This window comes from Mesoplodon bidens, assembly GCF_964165515.1.
Source record: "Mesoplodon bidens genome assembly, chromosome: 9".
Lineage (NCBI taxonomy): Eukaryota > Metazoa > Chordata > Mammalia > Artiodactyla > Ziphiidae > Mesoplodon > Mesoplodon bidens.
Window position 1 is genome coordinate 78,594,313 of NC_138166.1, and position 23,691 is coordinate 78,618,003.

General features: G+C 36.3%; 1 protein-coding gene across 6 annotated transcripts in view; it reads right to left on the minus strand.

Moving 5' to 3' along the window:
- Positions 1-23,691, minus strand: part of CADPS2 (calcium dependent secretion activator 2) — a 487,398-nt gene that overhangs the window by 175,883 nt on the left and 287,824 nt on the right. For all 6 annotated transcript variants that reach the window (XM_081243761.1, XM_081243760.1, XM_081243759.1 and 3 more), the window contains one exon: positions 8,013-8,079. In XM_081243761.1, the coding sequence (XP_081099887.1) occupies positions 8,013-8,079 (67 nt within the window). The remainder of the gene's footprint in view (positions 1-8,012; positions 8,080-23,691) is intronic.

Sequence of the window (23,691 nt, forward strand, 5' to 3'; positions counted from 1 at the left end):
CTTCTATTGAACAAATATTTCGGCAGTTTCTACTCACAGTAGATTATAAGAAAGACAAGGTCCTTATTTTCATGGAGCATATATTCTAGAAGGGGTAAAGAGATAATTAAAAAATAGATATATAAGGATGACAACTTTGATTAGAGAAAAATGCTCTGAAAAATATAAAACAGGGTAATGTGACAGGGAGTCACTGTAGATTGGGTGGGTAAAAAAGACCTATTTAAGGTGACATTTGACCTGATACCTAAGTGGGTAGATAGAATAAGCCAGTCACAGGGAAAATATAAGCAGTAGAATAAATGTTCAGAATTTCTTTAGATGCATTTAGGGGTAGCCAAGCAACAACTGAGTGGAAGAAAGGTAGGGAGACTTAATTCAAAGGCATATTTGCATAGAAATCACACTTTAGAAATAAACTCATATTATCATATATTTGAGAGAGGGGGCTGGTGACTTGGAGGTGCTAAACTCCAGTTCTTGGCACTGCGATTAATCTGGGCGCAGGGCATTACAAGTCAAGGTGCTGCTCAGTGACAGGCAGGGACTCATCAAAGAGGAAGCTAGAGGCCACAATATGTACAATATATAGGACCTTCTCTAGGTTAGAGTCAGAGGTTATTCTAAGTGTAATGGGAAGTCATGGAGGGATTTAGACAGAAAATTGGCAAAATCTGAGTTGTGCTTCGAATAGATTATTCTGGCAATGTGAAGAATGGTTTGTAAAGAGAATGGTAGAAAGTAGAAGCAGAGAGAACAGCTGGGATTCTACTGTGAAAATCCATGTGAAGATAATAGTGGTTTCAACTAGAACAGTAGCAGAGAAGATGGAAAGAATGGAATGTAAGCAGGATACTGTTCTGGCTGTAGATAAAACAGTATTTTCGGACTGACATGGGGGCAATGAAAAAAGAGTCATCAAAGACAACACCAGCGTTTTGGTTAAAGTATGCTCAAATATAAGTCAGTTTTATGTTCCATATAGAGGTATGAGAAGGAACCCAAATTAAAGGTGAGATATTAATTTATCTTATTTACCAAGTCTTAATTATGTGGCAGGAACACTGCACATGTATGTGTAAAGATACATATGCATATGAATGCATGCATACACATAAAGATATACACATACAGCATTTTAAACTTGAGTCTTATAAAACAAAAAAATTAAGCCCATTAAAATTTAATTCAGATAAAGGATATTGTCACAATATTGCACATTCCTCATTCATAGGGCCTTTGCTCTTTCATATAGGTATGAGTTAGAAAAGAAGAGAAATAGAGATTTCTTTGCAATCTAAACATGAAAATAAAAACACAAATTTCGGGGCTTCCCTGGTGGCACAGGGGTTGAGAGTCCGCCTGCTGATGCAGGGGACACGGGTTCGTGCCCCGTTCCGGGAGGATCCCACATGCCGCGGAGTGGCTGGGTCCGGGAGCCATGGCCGCTGAGCCTGCGCGTCCGGAGCCTGTGCTCCGCAACGGGAGAGGCCACAACAATGAGAGGCTCGCGTACCGCAAAAAAAAAAAAAACACACAAATTTTAAGGGAACACAGTGTATATGCAAAAGAGGAATTTTTGCATTGCGATCATATCCTGATCTGTATGAGATACTCCTTACCAAATTCGGCCCTACTCGCACTCTACTTTCTTTTATAGTTTTAGCTCTTGAGACATAGGTAAATGATATTTTAGAACCATTTTGAAGAGTAAATGCATTAGTTCGTTAATGTCCAAAGGTAAATTGTATAAATTAAGATGGCCATTTTCTTGTTTTTGGTTCTTTTTTTTGGCTATGGAAAACTCAATTATCACAAAGCAAAAGTTATCTTAAAAATGAAACTTAAAAAAATTCTTTTCCTCTGAGATTTTGTTCCAAATAAGCTCCACAACCAAAAGAATTTTCAAGTTTCTTTCATACGTGCATTTTGAAAGATAATACATGCTACTTGACACATAATGACCATTAACTGTAAAAAAAAGACAAATTAAAAAGAAGTTTTGGTGAGTATTTAAGCATTCATGAGTCAGCTAGAACTTTATAAATCTTACTTCACATTATAGGTATCTATGCCTTTGGCCGAGCAATTTCATTTCTATAGGAATACTCCCACATACAACTAAAGATTATGCATCTATATTGATTCCAGCATTATTTGTTGATATAAAAAAAGGAACTTAAATGTCTCAAAAAGGGGAATTGTTACATAAATTATCTTAATCTACACTATGGGATCCAATCATCCATTAAAAAGAATAAAACAGATTTTTAAATACTGACATGGTAACTTTATGATATATTTTAAAAGAAGATGTGGTACATATATACAATGGAATATTACTCAGCCATAAAAAGAATGAAATTGGGTCATTTGTAGAGATGTGGATGGACATAGAGTCTGTCACACAGAGTGAAGTAAGTCAGAAAGAGAAAAACAAATATCGTATATTAACACATATATGTGGAATCTAGAAAAATGGTGCAGATGAACCTATTTGCAGGGCAGCAATAGAGAAGACGCAGATGTAGAGAACGGATGTGTGGACACAGTGGGTGGAGGGGGTGGTGGGATGGATTGGGAGATTAAGTTTGACATAAATACACTACTTTGTGTAAAACAGACAGCTAGTGGGAACTTGCAGTGTAGCACAGGAAGCTCAGCTCAGTGCTCTGTGATGACCTAGATGGGTAGGATAGGGTGTGGGGTGGGAGGGAGGGGATATATGTATACACATAACTGATTCACTTCGTTGTGCAGCAGAAACTAACACAATATTGTAAAGCAATTATACTCCAGTAAAAAAATATAGGAGGATCAAAACAATTCACAAAACAAATGTATCAATACATGGAATGATTCCATTAGGGTTGGATTAGACTGAAACAAGTTTAAAAGGTCAAACTACTAGCAATGGTTATTTGGCTATTTGGGGGGAAGACTGGAATAAGGTGGCCATGCTGGTAGGGGTGCTGAAGAGGGCCTTTCATTTGCTGCCATAAATACTTGTGTATGGTTTGATTTCATCCTATACTGAGTATGTCTTGGGTTTGTAAATTTTAAATCAGTTTAAAACATAAAGCCAGAGAGCCACTACCCTATGACTTTCTTGATTTGACAGCAGCATATTTATTCACTTTGCATTACTATAAGCAAACATCAGCTTATGTCCTAAGACTAAACCTAGACCATATCATTTCCTGCAGTAGTGGCATTCTCAGAACTGTGCCAGTAGCCTGCTGCAGTGCTTCTCCAGGTGTGCTGTATATTTCAGGTATCAATAGGCTGGGGCAGCCACTTCTTTAAGTTTAGAGCAGATTTTGATGGCATCTCACTAACAGAGTGGTTCTCGTATGTTTGCAGCATGTAATGATCACTCAGTGGCATGGCTGGCTGTTTATATCCTGTGCCAACTCAGCTGATATGTAATTAACATTATGTCTTGATAGCCTGCTGTTGTTTGCAGCAACTTCAAGTCATGATTCTGACACATCGACAACAAGCAGTGAACACTCTGATACAGGGCCAAAACAACATAGATGTCTATCTTCTTCAGTTTCCAGGAATGTCATCCGGTAAGTGGCCTTCATGAGCATGGGACTGTTTATTCCATCAGTCACTGGCCATTTCTTTAATGTAGTAACACTGTTTTGTACTTCGTGAAATGAATGATCCACAGTGACTATTCATTTATCTGTTTGTCTTCAGATCAATTGTAGTTGGGTGCATTAATTTGAGCATGGCACCGTGACAGAGGAAATAAGAGCTTAGCCTCTAGAGACTGAAAGAACTGGATTAATCACTTGACGCTACCACTTACTAACTGTATAATTCTGGGCAAATTATATAACCTCTTTGTACATCAATTTAATCTGTACAGTGGGGATAATACCTACCCTCAAATAAACCTTATTCTGAAGAGTAAAAGAGATAATGTAGTAAAAGTGCTTCCCATAAATGCCTGCCACATTTGCATAATAAATATTAGAGTAAATATAGCAATAATTGTATTAATAGGTGAGTGTTTCAGGAATTTTTATATTACCACAGAATATGCAATATCTGGGGGCATACAGTTTTTTGAATAGGCATTAGCTGAATACAGAATTATGAAATAATTCAGTTTGGTTAAATCATAAATACAACTATAGAATTTTAAAGCTACTGAATGGTTTATCATAATGAACTAAAACACATTAGTGTCATAAGTACTTTACGCCAATGATATCCTCCAAATGTAATACTAAAACACTGAATAAGCATAACAAACACATATAAGTTTAATACAAACACATGTAAGTTTTGGTAAGAGTTCAAACATATTCCTCAAAATCACTGTTCTTTCAGTTTGGCTTGAACCAAAATTTACCTTCATGAAAAACAAATGCAGCCTCTTAGATACATGAAAGATCTATTTAATACTGTAACTGTACTGGCTACAGAATCTAAATGGGGTCCAAAACTAATCTTACTTAGAAGCTAAATAAACACCCCACACTGATAAGTAATTCATTTTCCCATTTTCAACTCTGATTTAAATGTTTATACAAGAGTCTTTGAAAAGTCTCTTCACCTCAACAGCTCTGCAAGTGTTCACTTTGATCAATGACTTTGCAGCTGACCAAACCCGACTCTCAATCAATTTTTGTGAGTACAAATTCTTGGGCTGATGGCTAGATCTCCAGCTATATCACTCATATAATACACACTCACAAGTGGTGATGAGATTCACATTATCACCAGAGCACCATTCTGATGATGGCGGCAGCAGACACAGCAGGGGTATACTGTCCTCTCCGAAAATGACTCCTTCACCTTTTAATAGTGCAGCCTGCAGGTATAGATCTACAAACTATTTGCCAATAGAATGAGAGCTATCTTTAAAAATACTGATAAAACCACCTGGTTCTTCCGAATGAGTCCTCCTTGTTCAATCTCCATACATACCCATCTTGATTTTGAAGTGGGTACATTCAATTTGTCTTCCCATTACATTTGGAATTGAAAGGAAGATTCAATTGTATTTAAAACTTCAAAAAGTTGCCAGACTACTGGCATGTAAATCTCAAAACACTTGGGCATGGGATTCTTTGTGTGAGTACACGTACATACATATATTTGTGTAAAGATACAATGCTTAAATATGACTTCAAATTTTAAGATGATACCTCAGGTAGAATAAATCTGAATTCATGATAGTTTGGTGGTGTTTCTCCTAAATTTTAATTATGGGGTATAGAGGTTTACTTCCTTTGGTTTAAACTGAATTTTGCCTTTAAAATGTTAAACATATTTTTGTTATGTGGAGGACTTTCTAGCTCTCCAAAGACATGGTTAATGTTCCTAAAAGACATACCAATTAATGGTCTCAAAAGTATTCAACATCCTTCTTTCATTTCTAAACTCTCTTATGGGGTGATAAAGTATATGTGGTTGTTTTATAACTTGATTCTTGTGATCATATGCCAGAAAATAAGGTAAGGAGCAAAGGATTACCTTGAACTTTACCTGGCCAGAAGCATGAGGTGTCCATTTGACCTCTCAAAACTGATCTACTAAGGCCTAGTTTTCATATTAAAACAATCAGTATATTGTTTTGTCACTTCACTGGATCTCTACACAACAAACACTCTCTGATTCATTCTTTAAAAAATAATGAATATGATCCAGCAATCACACTCCTTAGCATTTACCCAAAGGAGCTGGAAAGTTATGTCTACACAAAAACCTGCACACAAACGTGTATAGAAGCTCAATTCATAATTGCCAAAATTTGGAAGCAACCAAGATGTCCTTCAGCAGATGAATAAATAAACTGTGATTCATCCAGACAATGGAATATTATTTAGTGCTAAAAAGAAATGAGCTTTCGAGCTACAAAAAAACGTGGAAAAATCTTAAATGCAAATTCGTAAGTGAAAGAAGCTAATCTGAAAAGGCTACATACTGCATGATTCCAACTCTATGACTTTCTGGAAACGGCAAAACTATGGTAAAAAGATCAAGGGTTGCCAAAGGTGGGGAGGAAGATGAATAGGCAGAACAGAGAGGATTTTCAAGGCAGTGAAAATGCTTTGTATGATGTTATAATAATGAATAGTATGTTTGTCCAAATACACAGAGGTACAACACCAAATGTGAACCCTAATAAAAACTATGGACTTTTGATGAAGATGATGTGTCAACGTAGGCTCATCCTTGGTAACGAATGTACCATTCTGGTGAGTGATGTTGACAGTGGAGGAGGCTATGTCTGGGGACAGAGGATATATAGGAAATCTCTGTACCTTCCCTTAAATTTTGTTGTGAACCTAAAACTGCCCTAAAAAAAACCATATCGACTAAAAGGTATGACATGTTGAACATCTGTGGTTACTGGGTGACATTCTCATGTGCTCTCATACATATTTCTACCAGTTAAACTCTATGCTTGCTAAGAGTCAGTAGGGTTTGTTCAGGCCAATAACATCAGCTATTGAACTTATGGGATGGGAACTTATGAGATTCTATGTAAATGAATGATATATGATTATGAAAAAGAAGCTGCACTTCCTACAAAAAATCAGTTGAATGCTTGGAAAGATTTGACAAAGACAAGTCACTAACACAAACTTGTCACATTAGATGTGGGTGAGACATCTATAACTGGAGAAAGATCTGCACTCAAACTGCCTGGTAAATGCATTTCAATTCTTGTGCCAATGTCAAGAAATTAAACCTGGAAACCAAAGAAGATGGCTTATAGGTGTGGTTTTTGGAGGAAGATCACTGAGAACTCCCAACAGGGAGCCCTTTCTCAAAGCAAATGCTTGGGGTTTATATCAAAAGATTGTCAGTGTGTGTGTGCACATGTGTGTGCATGTTTTATTAAACCTGTTGACCAAATATTGGTTCTATTTACATAAGAAAAAGTCACACTTTACCCAGGGAGAAAAAAGCACTTTTGATGAAAAGGTTATACTTTTCATGAAGTTACCATGCTATTATGTCACATCAATAAAATAATTTTATCCAGCAGTTGATAGATGGTTTTATTTCTGGAAGACAGCAAATAATTTTCCTTCCTTGGAATTTCACCATGTTAATCTGATCTGGGCTATTTAAACTACTTAATGTGTGAATAGGAATTGATGAGATTTTACAGACTGTTTTGTGTTAAGAATCCCAAGAGAGCTTCTCTTTTCATATATATTCACTGGGAACAAAACAGCTTGGATTTATCATGAAATGGAATGACTATTACTCAAAGTTATTATTTAATGTAACTTTAACTAAATGAGTATACTCCATGAGCAAAGGTCATCCATGATTCAAAAACCAAACCAAAACAAAAAAGAGTCAACTGAAGTGTACATTCCAATAACCTGTCTACATTCAGAATCCTATCACAAACAAATCTACCAGTCAAGGTAATTTAAAGACCTGTACATGTGAATAAGTGATATATATGGTACATTTTTATAAAAATGCATATTTCTATGTATTAAGTTTTATCTATGAACTATCAGAACAATGCAGTGACTCTCAAGGTATGCTCTTGGGATCCTGGAGCTCTTCAAGATCCTTTCAGGGACTTGGGAAGTCAAAACCATTTTTCTAACAATATTCAAACATCTTTGCCTGTTTCACACTTACTCTCTCAAGAGCGCATAGTGGAGTTTTCCAGAGGCTAAGTTTCACCTGAGATTGCAACAGATTGAAGGCAGAAGCTGATGTGAAAATGCAGCTGCATTCTATTTTATTAAACCAGAATATTAAAGAGGGGTACAAAAGCATAAAGTAATGCCACTCATATCACTAAAATGTTTGGCCTGAAAAATAGTTATTTTAAATAAAAAGGTTATTTGCATTGGCATATAATGGACTTACCACTTATATTTTAAAATAAATTAAAATATTTTTTAAACTTCTCAGTTTTAATTTCTGACACAGTGAATATTGATAGATACACCCCACAAAAAATTTGAGAATGGCTTAGAGTGATTATGTAACAGGAAAAAAAATCTACTTACCTGAACAAGAACAAAGTAACGTTTTTTCCATCTTTTCCAAACCTTCTGTCCAAGGGCATACAGATATCTGGTAAGAAAAACAAGTAAAAGAATACTTTACATGAATAATGGTGTGGTTCCACGTAATAGTATTTCTTCCATAGGTATTTATTCTTGCGACGAGCCTGCTAAAGGCAAAGTTTAGTTCATTTGGAATCTGTGACAGCACGCAGCTTCTGTGTTACAAAATGACTGAGCCTGTTCTAAGGCTTTTGAAAGGGAATTGATTTATGTGGATTGTCAATTGTCAGTTCTTGCCACAAATTGAGCGAAGTTGGAGTTAGAAAGGATAATCAAAGAAGCAGTAGGAATTTTATTCTTATACATATTTCTTAGGAGAGACAAAGGCTACAAATTGAGGCTATGGTACCAAATGTTTCAGCTTTCAGATGACCGGGGCTGAGGAGTGTGGCCTGGCAGGGAGCTGGCTGCAGAGTCCAGAACCCATGGAGAAGGGTCGCTGTCCAGCTGAGTGTTCCCGAGATGTGCCTGCACCAATCTCAGTTTCCATTTCCTCAACTATCAAATGAAAGGACTGGATGTGATGATTTCTGAGGTCCCTGCCGGCTCCATAATTCGGAGATTTGCCTGACTTATGCAAGCTTCTTACTGCAAATTTTGCTAACTATGAAATTTAGATAATAATGAAGACGACACGGTATAATTTAACTCAGTTTCAACCAAGGCTTTTGTTTAACTTTGCACTGCTATTAGTAACCTGAATTGAAATGATTCAAGTAGTCAATCATTGGAGAAGAGAACTTTTGTTCTTACTGAATATACGGATGTAAGCTTAAGTATCAAGGAGGAAAGAGAAGAAATGAAAAATTAATCAGGTATGAGTGTGTCATGGAGAGCTATTTAAAATTATACCACATACCTTCTACAAAAGTGGAAAACATTGTTAGAAGTTTAAAATATGACAAATAGAGAGCTAATTCTTAAATTAAAGTAAGACTTTTCAATATTTTATCACAATCCCTTTTTCTAATGTGGAGGTTTAACACTGCAGAGGCTATTCAAACTAACTTAATTTATAAACAATTCTGAGTGATTTTAAAAAAGGACTATAGCTAATAGTTTGTTTAGGGGCTTAAAGTCTTCAGACTTTAAATTTTTAAAACTGAAACCTTAGCTTGAATTTTTAGTTACTGTCTTATGAAAATAATTCTCTTTTGTAAAACAAAACAAACATACTCTTTGTCCCCTTTTGAAAAAAATATGGGATATTAGCTAAGGTGTGCTGAAATTATGGGATTTCTTATTCACTGCTAGTGGAGTGTAACATAAGACCACCTTCCTGTAGGATAACATGGCAGTATATAGAAACGGTCTCCACCTCTTCATCATGGAATTAGGGAAATAATTAGATACACACACAAAGATGTATGCTACATGGATAATTAGAACAGCATTATTCATATTATGAAAAAGGTAACAACCTAAATGTCCAACAGTAGGTGAATGTTTAATAAATGCTGGAAAATGCACAGAAATACTACGCCACTGAAAAAACATTTTTGATAAAATAACATAAAGAAAATCTCATTGCATAACGTTATGGGAAAAGAGCAGATTCAAAACTATTGATACATAAATACTTAGTGATTTGAAATTTGTAAAAAAAAATACGAAATAGCTATTCCAAAATTTTAGTAATAGTGCCTTTGAGTGGTGGGATTATGGAAGATTTGAGTTGCCTTCTTTATTCCCTGTATTTCTAAATTTTCTGAATAAAAACATACAAACAAACATGGGGTTACTAAAAGTCGACATAAATCCTAGGCTCTTGCCTAGAAAGCATCACCCAAAACTGCCCAAATTAATTATATATTTTCTTTCTCTCAGACACAAAAGCTAGCTGAAGGGTTTGCCGAACTTCTATTTGGTTCTCACAATACCCTTGATGACCTATCGTCTGCGCTTGTGGATGCAATGAGAATGCATTTAGAATCTATCAGAAATATCTACCGCGACTGTTCTCACCTGTTCACTATCTCCTCCTGAGGGCCCCTTGAAACCCTTTGCCCCATCTTTGCTCTAGCCTCTAATTTCTCTTCTATGGTCCCAGTGATAGGTGTTTAGTTGCTCTCTTTCTGTCTTCCCTATGTAATTTTCCTCTGCTGAAAGGCACACACCCAAGCTCCTATTACAGGGTTAACAGCAATGACCTCAGGAGCTATACACTGTGGACACGACAGACGCTCTCTGTACAAGTTCACTAGCAAGGAGTGCACCAAATAGCTGCCGAGGAGCCAAGAGGGCATCTGGAATAACCTCTGCCTGTGACCACAGGCTGGTTCTTCAACGTGTCTCACTTAGCATGCTGCTGGGCTACTAGGTCAGACATAAGTGAAAGTGAATAGGGATATACAAACCATCAACACCACAAGCAAGTGTAAGTCTTGCTGACAGCAAAGGTTCTGCATAAGGGATAATACTGTCATCTGCAACCTCATTAAAAATGATGCCTCAGCACATTTGGAATGAAAAGGTATGGTTTCTGTGAAGACAGAACGCAGAGGGGTGGGTGGATGTACACGTGTATACTGAAAGATATTATTAGAATAAAAGACAATTCAACACTGGAAGCAAGGTAAACATTTGAATGTTGGGCCTTGAGGTATTATGCACTATTGCACTAGAATCCAACAGAATAAATACAGAAGAAGTCATAATTGATCAAACATTTATAGAAAGGAATTGCTCATAAGAGTTTTAGTCTCTATATAAGAAAAAAATTACATTCAACAAAAGTAAACATTTCTGCATAAAGGAAATGTTACAAATGCTATGTAGGAAAAATATGATAGCCCCTGCCCTTTAGTTTTCATATTAGCCAGACAAAAATTTTACATAAAAAATTTTTGAACATAAATAAAAGATATCAGAAAAGATAACTATACCGAATAATAATACATTAAACGTCAACAAATCTGAGTTTTTTCACTATAAGTATGAGTTCTGGAATCAGGCATCAATATCACCATCTAGCTGCTTTTTCACTGTATAAAAGCAGATTCTTGGCGTAAAAGACACATTTAAAATAGAGGGGAGAATGAAGAAAAAAGATGTTCATCAATGTCGTTTAAGAGCAAAAATTCAAAAACCATCTAAGAATGAAGCAGTTAAAATGATTAGGTTGCCTTTAAGAGTGATGCCAAAAACAAAAGCCCAGGACCAGATGGCTTCACAGGCGAATTCTATCAAACATTTAGAGAAGAGCTAACACCTATCCTTCTCAAACTCTTCCAAAATATAGCAGAGGGAGGAACCCTCCCAAACTGATTCTACAAGGCCACCATCACCCTGATACCAAAACCAGACAAAGATGTTACAAAAAAAGAAAACTACAGGCCAGTATCTCTGATGAACATAGATGCAAAAATCCTCAACAAAATACTAGCAAACAGAATCCAACAGCACATTAAAACGATCATACACCATGATCAAATGGGGTTTATCCCAGGAATGCAAGGATTCTTCAATATATGCAAATCAATCAATGTGATACACCATATTAACAAACTGAAGGAGAAAAACCACATGATCATCTCAATAGATGCAGAGAAAGCTTTCAACAAAATTCAACACCCATTTATGATAAAAAACCCTCCAGAAAGTAGGCATAGAGGGAACTTACCTCAACATAATAAAGGCCACATATGACAAACCCATAGCCAACATTGTCCTCACTGGTGAAAAACGGAAACCATTTCCACTAAGATCAGGAACAAGACAAGGTTGCCCACTCTCACCACTATTATCCAACATAGTTCTGGAAGTTTTAGCCACAGCAAGCAGAGAAGAAAAAGAAATAAAAGGAATCCAGGGCTTCCCTGGTGGCGCAGTGGTTGAGAGTCTGCCTGCCGATGCAGGGGACACGGGTTCATGCCCTGGTCTGGGAAGATCCCACATGCCATGGAGTGGCTAGGCCCGTGAGCCATGGCCGCTGAGTCTGCGTGTCTGGAGCCTGTGCTCTGCAACGGGAGAGGCCACAACAGTGAGAGGCCTGCGTACTGCAGGAAAAAAAAAAAAAAAAAAGGAATCCAAATCGGAAAAGAAGAAGTAAAGCTGTCACTGTTTCCAGATGACATGATACTGTATATAGAGAATCCTAAAGATGCTACCAGAAAACTACTAGAGCTAGTCAATGAATTTGGTAAAGTAGCAGGATACAAAATTAATGCACAGAAATCTCTTGCATTCCTATACACTAATGATGAAAAATCTGAAAGTGAAATTAAGAAAACACTCCCATTTACCACTGCAACAAAAAAAATAAAATATCTAGGAATAAACCTACCTAAGGAGCCTAAAAGACCTGTATGCAGAAAATTATAAGACACTGATGAAAGAAACTAAAGATGATACAAATAAAAGGAGAGGTATACCATGTTCTTGGATTGGAAGAATCAACATTGTGAAAATGACTATATTACCCAAAGCAATCTACAGATTCAATGCAATCCCTATCAAACTACCAATGGCATTTTTCACAGAACTAGAACAAAAAATTTCACAATTTTTATGGAAATACAAAAGACCCCGAATAGCCAAAGCAACCTTGAGAAAGAAAAATGGAGCTGGAGGAATCAGGCTCTCTGATTTCAGACTATACTACAAAGCTATAGTAATCAAGACAGTCTGGTACTGGCAAAAAAACAGAAATATAGATCAATGGAACAGGACAGAAAGCCCAGAGATAAACCCATGCACATATGGCCACCTTATCTTTGATAAAGGAGGCAAGAATATACAGTGGAGAAAAGGCAGCTTCTTCAATAAGTGGTGCTGGGAAAACTGGACAGCTGCATTTAAAAGAATAAAATTAGAACACTCCCTAACACCATACACAAAAATAAACTCAAAATGGATTAAAGACCTTAATGTAAGGCCAGACACTATCAAACTCCTAGAGGAAAACATAGGCAGAACACTCTACGACATAAATCACAGCAAGATCCTTTTTGACCCACCTCCTAGAGAAATGGAAATAAAAACAAAAATAAACAAATGGGACCTAATGAAACTTCAAAGCTTTTGCACAGCAAAGGAAATCATAAACAAGACAAAAAGACAACCCTCAGAATGGGAGAAAATATTTGCAAATGAAGCAACTGACAAAGGATTAATCTCCAAAATTTATAAGCAGCTCATGCAGCTCAATATCAAAAAACAAACAACCCAATCCAAAAATGGACAGAAGACCTAAACAGACATTTCTCCAAAGAAGATATACAGATTGCCAACAAACACATGAAAGGATGCTCAACATCACTAATCATTAGAGAAATGCAAATCAAAACTACAATGAGGTATCACCTCACACCAGTCAGAATGGCCATATTCAAAAAATCTATAAACAGCAAATGCTGGAGAGGGTGTGAAGGAAAGGGAACCTTCTTGCACTGTTGGTGGGAATGTAAATTGATACAGCCACTATGGAGAACAGTATGGAGGTTCCTTAAAAAGCTAAAAATAGAACTACCATAGGACCCAGCAATCCCACTACTGGGCATATACCCTGAGAAACCATAATTCAAAAACAGTCATGTACCACAGTGTTCATTGCAGCACTATTTACAATAGCCAGGACATGGCAGCAACCTAAGTGTCCATCAACAGATGAATGGATAAAGATGTGGCACATATATACAATGGAATATTCCTCAGCCATAAAAAGGAACAAAATTGGGTCATTTGTAGAGACATGGATGGACCTAGAGTCTGTCATACAGAGTGAAGTAAGTCAGAAAGAGAAAGACAAATACCGTATGCTAACACATATATATGGAATCTAAGAAAAAAAAATGTCATGAAGAACCTAGGGGTAAGACGGGAATAAAGACACAGACCTACTAGAGAATGGACTTGAGGATATGGGGAGGGGGAAGGGTAAGCTGTGACAAAGTGAGAGAGTGGCATGGACATATATACACTACCAAACATAAAATAGATAGCTAGTGGGAAGCAGCCACATAGCACAGGGAGATCAGCTCGGTGCTTTGTGACCACCTAGAGGGGTGGGATAGGGAGGGTAGGAGGGAGGGAGATGCAAGAGGGAAGAGATATGGGAACATATGTATATGTATAACTGATTCACTTTGTTATAAAGCAGAAACTAACACACCGTTGTAAAGCAATTGTGCTCCAATAAAGATGGGAAAAAAAAAAACTACAATGAGGTATCACCTCACACCAGTCAGAATGGCCATCATCAAAAAATCTATAAACAGTAATTGCTGGAGAGGGTGTGGAGAAAAGGGAACCCTCTTGCACTCTTGGTGGGAATGTAAATTGATACAGCCACTATGGAGAACAGTATGGAGTTTCCTTAAAAAGCTAAAAATAGAACTATCATACGCCCCAGCAATCCCACTACTGGGCATATACCCTGAGAAAACCATAATTCAAGAAGAGTCATGTACCACAATGTTCATTGCAGCTCTATTTACAATAGCCAGGACATGGAAGCAACCGAAGTGTCCACCAACAGATGAATGGATAAAGAAGATGTGGCACATATATACAACGGACTATTACTCAGCCATAAAAAGAAACAAAACTGAGTTATTTGTAGTGAGGTGGATGGACCTAGAGTCTGTCATACAGAGTGAAGTAAGTTAGAGAAGAACAAATACCATATGCTAACACACATATATGGAATATTAAAAAAAAAGTTTTGAAGAACCTAAGGGCAAGTCGGGAATAAAGACACAGGCCTACTAGAGAATCGACTTGAGGACATGGGGAGGGGAACGGGTAAGCTGGGATAAAGTGAGAGAGTGGCATGGACATATATACAGTACCAAACGTAAAATAGATAGCTAGTGGGAAGCTGCCGCATAGCACAAGGAGATCAGCTCCATGCTTTCTGACCACCTAGAGGGGTGGGATAGGTAGGGTGGGAGGGAGGAAAATGCAAGAGGGAAGAGATATGGGGACATATGTATATGTATAACTGATTCTCTTTGTTATTAAGCAGGAACTAACACATGATTGTAAAGCAATTATACTCCAATAAAGATGTTAAAAAAGAAAAGAGTGAGGCCAAAAGGAATGATAATGGAAAATCATAATAATGTTGTTTTAAAAAAGCTGTCACATGAACTTATACTGTATGCATGGGGAAAAAAATCCAGAAAGATGTATCAAAATGGGAAACCTGAAGTGAGTATCTGGCTGGTGAGATTAAAGAGAAATCTTATTTTCTTCTTCACACCTTTCTCCATTTTCACAATTTCTATCTTGAGCATGTCTTCCTTTTTTTTGTTGTTGTTGTCATTTAAGTAAGGTTTACTGGTAGATTACCTAAAGTAAAATTCACCCATTTTAGGTATATAAATGGATGAAACTTGAAATAGGAGGGATGTAACCACCACCACAATGAATTTATAGAACACTTCCACCCCCCCAACCCCAAGGTTCCTTCATGCCTTTTTATGATCCATCTCCTCCTCACATCTGCAGCTTTGCAACCACTGATCTGATTTCTGACCTTATAGTTTTTTGTTTTCCAGGATGTCATATAAGTGGAATTATACAGCATGTAGCCTTTGGTGTCTGGCATCTTTCACTTAGTATAAAGTTTCTGAGATTCAGCTTTTGTCTGTATCAGGAGTTCATTCCTTTTTATTTCAATGTATGACTTCAATGTGTTTATCCTTTTACCAGTTGGTGGACATTTGAGTTGTTTCCACCTTTTTGGCTATCGTAAATAAAGCTGCTATAGCCATTCACATATAAGTCTTTGTGTGGGCACATGTTTGCATTTCTCCTAGGTAAATATCTAGGATTGGGATTACTGAGTTACAGTGAAAGTGTGTTTAACTTTATAAGAAACTGCCAAATTGTTTTCCATGGCTGTACAATTTTGCATTGTCATTAACAATGTATGAGAACTCATCTTACTTTTATCATTAGAAAAAAATCACTTTTATTAAGGATTTGAAGGATGTGGGCGTTACAGCCCCATAAACAATATTTCTGACATGACTAAGTTGAATATCTATAGACCAAAGATGAGGAGCTTTGTCACTTTATCTTGAGTACAGTGGTGAATTCCTATAAACTTTAACGGTTAAATGGGTTTTCCAGTTTTCAAAGCTATTCTCAAGTTCTGATATTTAGAGCAGTCTAAATTCTTTGTAGGTGGGTCGTCTTATCAGGGGACGATTAAAGTGTAAAGAAAGTAAGGAAAAAGGAGCAAAATTATTTGAATATTTGGTTACAATCAGATAATCCATTTAGTAGAAAGCATCTGTAAAAATCAAGATGCGTTCTTTTTTTTTAATTTATTTATTTTTATTTTTGACTGTGTTGGGTTTTTTTTTTTTTAGTCATCAATTTTATGCACATCACTGTATACATGTCAGTCCCAATCACCCAGTTCATCACTCAAGATGCATTCTCTCGTAACTTATCTTTATGCCTAGCACTGCTGTTGAATTCAGAGTTCCATTTTTTTTGTTGTTGTTTTTAATGTTGAGTGTTAGGTTATAAGTTATCTCTTTTATGGATAAAAATCCAATAAGATTTTTTTAATTTCAGAAAAATACACTAAAGGTACATTTAACATATTATGTTATACTAGGCAATAGATTCATTTCATTATACTTACACAGCAATGATTACTGAAAAAATGAGTTATTCTACATAGAGAGACTGTATATTCATCTATAATGAATTTTTAAAGAATTTGTATATAATAGGTTGACTTCAAATAGCCATAAAATATAATTTGATCATCTTTAATGATTTAGAAAAGGACCCTATAAACATCTTGGGGTCATTACCATGAACATCAATTATAACTGCATAGTTCTGTAAAAGGAGAAGGTACACCTAGTAGGACCAAATCTATCTGACATACAATGGCAATAGTGATGATTAAACAAATCCTTGAGAGTTATTTACTTGTCACTTATTTCTGTTTCATAAAAATAGTTTAGAATTTAAGAAATCTATTATTAATATTATTTTCTTGCTGTCTGAACTCTGGAAAAATTCATTTTTTTTAAAGCTTTATGAAATCTGATTCTACCCCATAAAGGTGTAGAGAACATCATCCAAGAAGTGCATTTGTCACCTGGGACAGAGAGAGTACCTTGGCTCATATAGTAATGTTGTTAAGGGGGTGCGGTCTGCTCTGCAACTGTATTCTCCCTGAATATTTAGTAACCTGCTGAGTCATTACTAGCTTCCTCTCAATTGCAGGATTATCTCAAATTAAAAAAGTTTTTTTTCAGAGTATGTAAATTAGACCTGCCAAATACCAGGCAAACTGGGAACACACATTTAACTGGGTTTTGTGTGACAATTTACAATGTTACCCAATAAAATAAATATTTATCACACAGCATGAGACCAACATTCTCTAATGAGTGAATTTTTGTCACCTTATTTAAAGAGGTTTAAAAGAGCAAACCAAAAGCAAGTCTTTTGTTTTAGTTTTGGTGGGGCTTTCAACATGATTCATTTTCATCAACCTACCGAATTTGATTTTAAACAAAACATGTTGTCTCACCCTTGTTAAATTATCTCAGTTACTAAGAAATGGATGGAGGGAATTCCCTGCTGGTCCAGTGGTTAGGACTCTGAGCTTCCACTGCAGGGGGCCCAGGTTCGATAGCTCGTTGGGGAACTAAGATGCAACAAGCCAGGTGGCATGGCTAAAAAAAAACCAACAAAGAAATGGATGGAAAAGGAACACATATCAGCAGTTTTCACAGTCGTAGTCATATTACATTCTCCAGTACTCTATATTAGACTATGACCTCAGGAAAAAAATTCCCTAATCAGAGTTAAATTTGATTCAAGATTATTTAAATGAGGACAGAAGATATATTCTATTATATGTAACACAGTTCAAAAGCACATATTTCCAGTGCTAAACTGATACTAAATATAACACTTTTTCCATCGAAATATTTCCAATACATCACAATACTCATGTAACTAGAGTATTTTGGGTTATTTAAAAATAACTGCTCAGATACTATTTTAAAGTGTTTGCTTTCATCAATACACCCAACTTAAGTAAGGTATTAAGAAGCTGTTACCTTTGAACAAAAAATTGCCTGCTTAACTTTAAAATCTTCTCTTCTTACATGGGATTAGATAACAAAGAAATTAGCAGCACTGACACAAAGCTCGGATTTAACACATAAGAGTAAAGCCTTGAAGCATTTGGTTTTATAAATCAGTATAAATACAGCAATAATCTTAAAGTATTAATCCCTCTTCTAGGGCTGTTTCTAATTGAGAGTACTATTTCCCCCAAAGAAACACAGGAATCAGCTAGGAAACAAGGCACAAAACAAACTAACCTGTTATCAATGATCCAGTCACCTACGACTTTTTTTTTGGTATTTATTTCTAACTATTCTTAGGTCGTGCTCTAAGACAAAGCTAAGAGACAATGAACTTTATGAATTTTTGCTTGTATGTTTAAAATATGGTATGGACATAGATTATGTACCAGGCTGTTAGGAAAAATGTCAAGAAAAGAGAAAAAAAAAAGAGAAAATAAAAGTTTTGGTATAGCCAAACCTTAAGTCAATACAGTTACTATCAACAAGGCAAATGGGTCATTATTTTTCATCTACTACATCACATTTATATATGGTCATTTGAGAATCTCAATACTTAACATTAAAAATTATACAAACTCTATGGTCTCAACGTGATCCTTAAGAGTTATCTGTTAACTTAAGAACACATACCACAGTTGCTTCTAAAAGTTTTCATTTGTGGACAAACAAAAGCAGAGTCTTAATGAAATCCATCAGAATGTTCTGTGACAACAGGAATAAAAACTTTTCTGTAGAGATATGTTGATCATTAACAACATACATTATTACCAATAAAATGGTCTCAATATATTTACTGAGTAAAATGAAGCTTGGTAAAAATAATCTTCAAGCAAAACAAAAATCAGTAAAATCGAAGCTTATTTTTGCTGAATTTTCAAATAGATATTTACATTTCATCACATGTTCACACTGCAATGCTTGTAAAATAAAATTACTTTAAATGCTTGTCTTTTATTCAGTACCTCTTTGAGTATTTTTTTTAAAACAGATTCCCATATAACATTCTGTGATTTGCCTTCCTTTAAGCCAAAAAAACCTCTGAAATTAGTTTTACTAATAAATTAATCCATTTTCTATAAATGCTATATATTATTTGCTAATATATATAGTCACAAAAGTTAATGAAATTTCAAGAGCTCATTTTGATTAGTTTTAAAAACTGAGATTTAACTCATCTTCATAACACAGTATGTCTAAACTACAATATACCCTATATTTTTCTAGTATAGTAAAGAAACAGCTAATATTCTCTATGCCATATTTGAAATAGAAAATGGTAATATGAAATAAAGAGCTCATCTATCCAAACACTTTAAAAGCACCTTATAAAACCTTTCTAACTTGAAGATTATTCAAAGAACACTTCAACACACACAAATTCTCCAGACATATTACTAAATATTGTAGTTTAGTTTCAATTAGAGTGGTGGCATACAGTTCTAATAGAAAGGAGAATATGATGATTTATTTGCACGGAGTCCATGGTGTGGGAGTTCATGGTTTTACTTTATGGTGAAAAATCATCACTAATCTGAAAAACATAATTGTATACAGAAACTGGGAATTATTCGGTGCTTGAAAAAAAAAGACTTATTTTTGGCAAATCACTTATGACTCTAGCTTTTTATTCAAAGAAATGGAACAATCAATCTACATGTTGAATGATAAAGCCTATTCTTCTACAAGCCTTCATTTTTCAAGGAAAAATACAGAAAGAAAAAAATCAATATATAGAGTAGTTTAGTCCTGGAAAGGGCTTTCTTAAAGAGAAACCTCAGTCAAGGTTGAAAGAGCAATTAATGCAGGCTCAAAAATCTGGGCCATTCTGATAGAGTTCGGTTAACATGTGGCAGAAGTAATCATCCACTTGTGAAAATGATTTTCGGTTCATTCTCAAACACCTTTCAGACACTCATGATCCCATTTAACTGACAACAATACAGGCTATCCGTGGGCACCACTGCATTTGATGTGAAAACCAATAGGGACCAAATGCCCTCAGGCACTTTCAGTCATTCCCTGCACAGTCTGTGCTCACAGCTTCCCCGCATAAAAGGAATCTTCCTTCTTTCACTACATTCTTTCCTTTATTTAACCCCACAAGATTAAGCCTTTTTTTTTTTTTTTTTTTGGTTTTGTTTTCAGCTAAGGATGAGAAAAAGAAACTGATTCAAAACAACAGTGTGACCTGGGCATTAAGGAACCTAGAAGTAAATACTTTCCAGTTGGCTTTTATATACTTCCTGAATTCTTATGGGAAAGAGAACAAGAGGTGAGATGCAAGGAGAGGATCATCACCAAACAAAATCACAGAACATATTGAAAGAAATGATGAATGATGAAAAATCAGAAACTCCTATTGTTGAGTAAGAAGTTAAAATGCGTGTGCTATGTCAGCAGGAGACCTGTAACAGCAAAGGAATAAAATGTAGTTCTTCATTTTCTGTATCACATTTTGTAGAATCAGCAACATGAACTGCCTCCCCCCACCCTTTTTCTGAGAAGTCTCATCTTCTGCTAGCTTAATCTCAGCTAGATGGGAGTTAAACTTGAGCTCATATCAGCATTTTCAGATTAAGTCTAACAGTCTAAGGTATAAATGCTATCCTTTAAAAACTGGCTTGCTGGGACTTCCCTGGTGGCGCAGTGGTTAAGACTCTGCACTCTCAATGTAGGGTGTCTGGGTTCAATCCCTGGTCAGGGAACTAGGTCCCACATGCATGCCGCAACTAAGAGTTCGCATGCTGCAGCTAAGGAGCCCTCGAGCCTCAACTAAGACCCAGCGCAACCAAATAAATATAAATAAATATTTTTTAAAAATTGGCTTGCTATTCACAAACTAGAATATGAATATAGGCAAACTGCCAAGATGAGAAGACCATAAAGTCCTATTCCACCCTCAGACTCAGACATCAAGATCTACAAGTGACCACTCTTAAAGGAGGTGTTCTAATATAAATGGCAATGCACTACCACCTAGAAACAAAACTGATCTGGGCAAATTATACTATAAGCAGTTCTACAAAAAGCAGTTTTAAACAGCTAAACACAAGCCAAACCATGGAACTAAATCAAACTGTACAGAGAAATCTTTTGTTATAAAGGCAGTTTTTCCTATATTTTTTGATAACTGATCATCAGTACCCTTTTATATCTCAATTAGCAGAAAAAATGCCCCAATACATATTTTTTAATGGTTCATGACCTTACCAATGATGATATTTAGAAAGTTATACAAATATGTTAGGGTCTCATTCTAATATACTCTACTACAGAGCGCGTATTTTGTAGGCATGGTTTCATGTTTTTCCTCAGTTTAAATGTCCTTCGAAATATAATAATACTTTCCTGCATGTGCAGAAACTTTACTGCCTTGTTAAAAGTTAAAATTAGTGAGCTTTCCAAGTTGATTATAAAATGCCTCAGAAGAGGATAAGAGGGAAAAAATGTCACAAGAATGTACTGAGTAACCTACACCAACCAGGCAAACTTGCTTAGAGTCAAGCCTATGCCTCCATCTCCTGGGAGAAGGGTGGAGGGTAGACGCTATGAAGACGTGACTCTCTTAGGGGCTATGACACATTCCAAAGGGAAGGATGCTCCGCACCATTTAGCAAAAAACCCCTGGCACTCGTGTTGATGAAAATGAAATAATTTACTTAGGCACTCCTAGATATTTTTGTGATACAATCCATTAAGCTTTCTTCTCCCTGAAAATGTAAATGGTTTGGAAATAAGGAAACAGAAGTTTTAGCAAAGGATTTTATGCATGTATCATAGTACATATTATTTATAAGGTATTGGAAGGTACTGGAAATACCTTCCCTTTTGGGGCACAAAATTCCTAAAGTGATGCAAAATGGTCACACACTTTTAAACTGTATATACAGTACAGGTAATCCTGAGTTAACACAGATATTGTAGACCTCAGTTTCCTCTTCTGTAAGTGGATATATCTGTTCTATCTGCTTCATATTTAGGCTAAATTCAAGTGAAATACGTACATAAAATGCCCATGTTATAAACTGCACACACTCTAAAAAGAAAATAATCGAGAAGATAATTTGGGATTCAGTGTTTTCCACTGTGTGTCTCAGGACATCTGGATAGAAAGAAGTAGTACACAAAGACAGAACGAGTTTGGCAAGCAAATAAATGTGAGAGATACCGAGCTGAACAAAGCTAAGTGTTCTGTGTAAGAGCCTGTAATAGACCTGGGAAATGAGACGCTGAGGAGTGAGGACAGGAGGGGGGAGAATAGTGCAGGCAGCGTCTCCAAAATGACAGACTCTCTCTCACAGAAGACCACGTAGGAGTCACGCTCTCCAGCACACACTCTGGGAAGTTAGCTGGACTAGATGACTGCTAATGAGTCTTTAAGCACTACAACCATAGAACTTGGTTTTTGCATTCTGTTCAGAATTAACTAATATCCTAGTCATGATTAAAAATATCCTCTTCAGGGACTTCCCTGGTGGTCCAGTGGGTAAGACTCCGCACTTCTGATGCAGGGGCCCCAGGTTCGATCTCTGGTCAGGGAACTAGGTCCCGCATGCATGCTGCAACTAAAAAAAAAAAATCCCGCATGTTGCAACTAAGACCCAGTGCAGCCAAAATAAATAAGCAAACAAATAAATAAATATTTTAAAAAATCCTCTTCACTTTTGACACTGCTTTACTTAGAATCTATAAACATTTATATTTGAAAACAAAAAGTTTTCTGTAAAATTTGGATCATAATCGCCATGGATTATGTGTGATTCCAGAAAGGTCTCTTTTTCTATAACGTTATTCTCTGGTCTTAGTTAATGAGGACGTTTATGGAGGGCTCTGAAAATTTAGAAAACAAACTGTCTATGTCCATCTTTAACTTATCTTCAAGTGAGTTATTTTTGTAAAGGTATTTGAATTCCTCCTGACACTCGGCATTCTGCAACAGCCTTGTTTTACCTAAACTGTATCACTTGAACTTCACTTTTGTGCTTTGTGATCAATCTTACCTGCCATCAAGGAGGACTGTGAGTTCTGGGTCAAGATTTGGACTGAGCAGTGAGATCCCCTTGCTGTCCTGCCAGCTCTGACCTGTACCTTGGCCTCAGCGTCTCAGTCCCTGTTCCTTTGAGCTTAAGTGGTTGCTTTGATAAGCTGCCCAATACTCCAGGCTGAGGACGCAGCTTTGCTCTTGTTCTTGCTAATCTTTCTCTGACACCCTGCTCTTGAATTCTAGACTTATTAGTTGGTCACAGACATTTCCAAGACAGCTCATATCTGGAACATTCCTGTGCTGAGACCCTTTGATACTTTTCTTGGCTTTTTTTTTTTTTTTTTGACACCAAGTACTCCTTTGTACCAATACTCTGAGTTCTTGCTGCTCCCCTGGTTGTTTCTGTGTTGGCTGTCTTACCCCATCAGTCCCACATATCTTACAATTCCATCCATTTCCAACAATTTAAATTCATTTAGTTCTCACCTCTCATGCTTCCAATTTCTTCCCATCCCTCAGAGTTCAAACAAATCACTTTCTCAGAGAAGCCCTCCCTGAC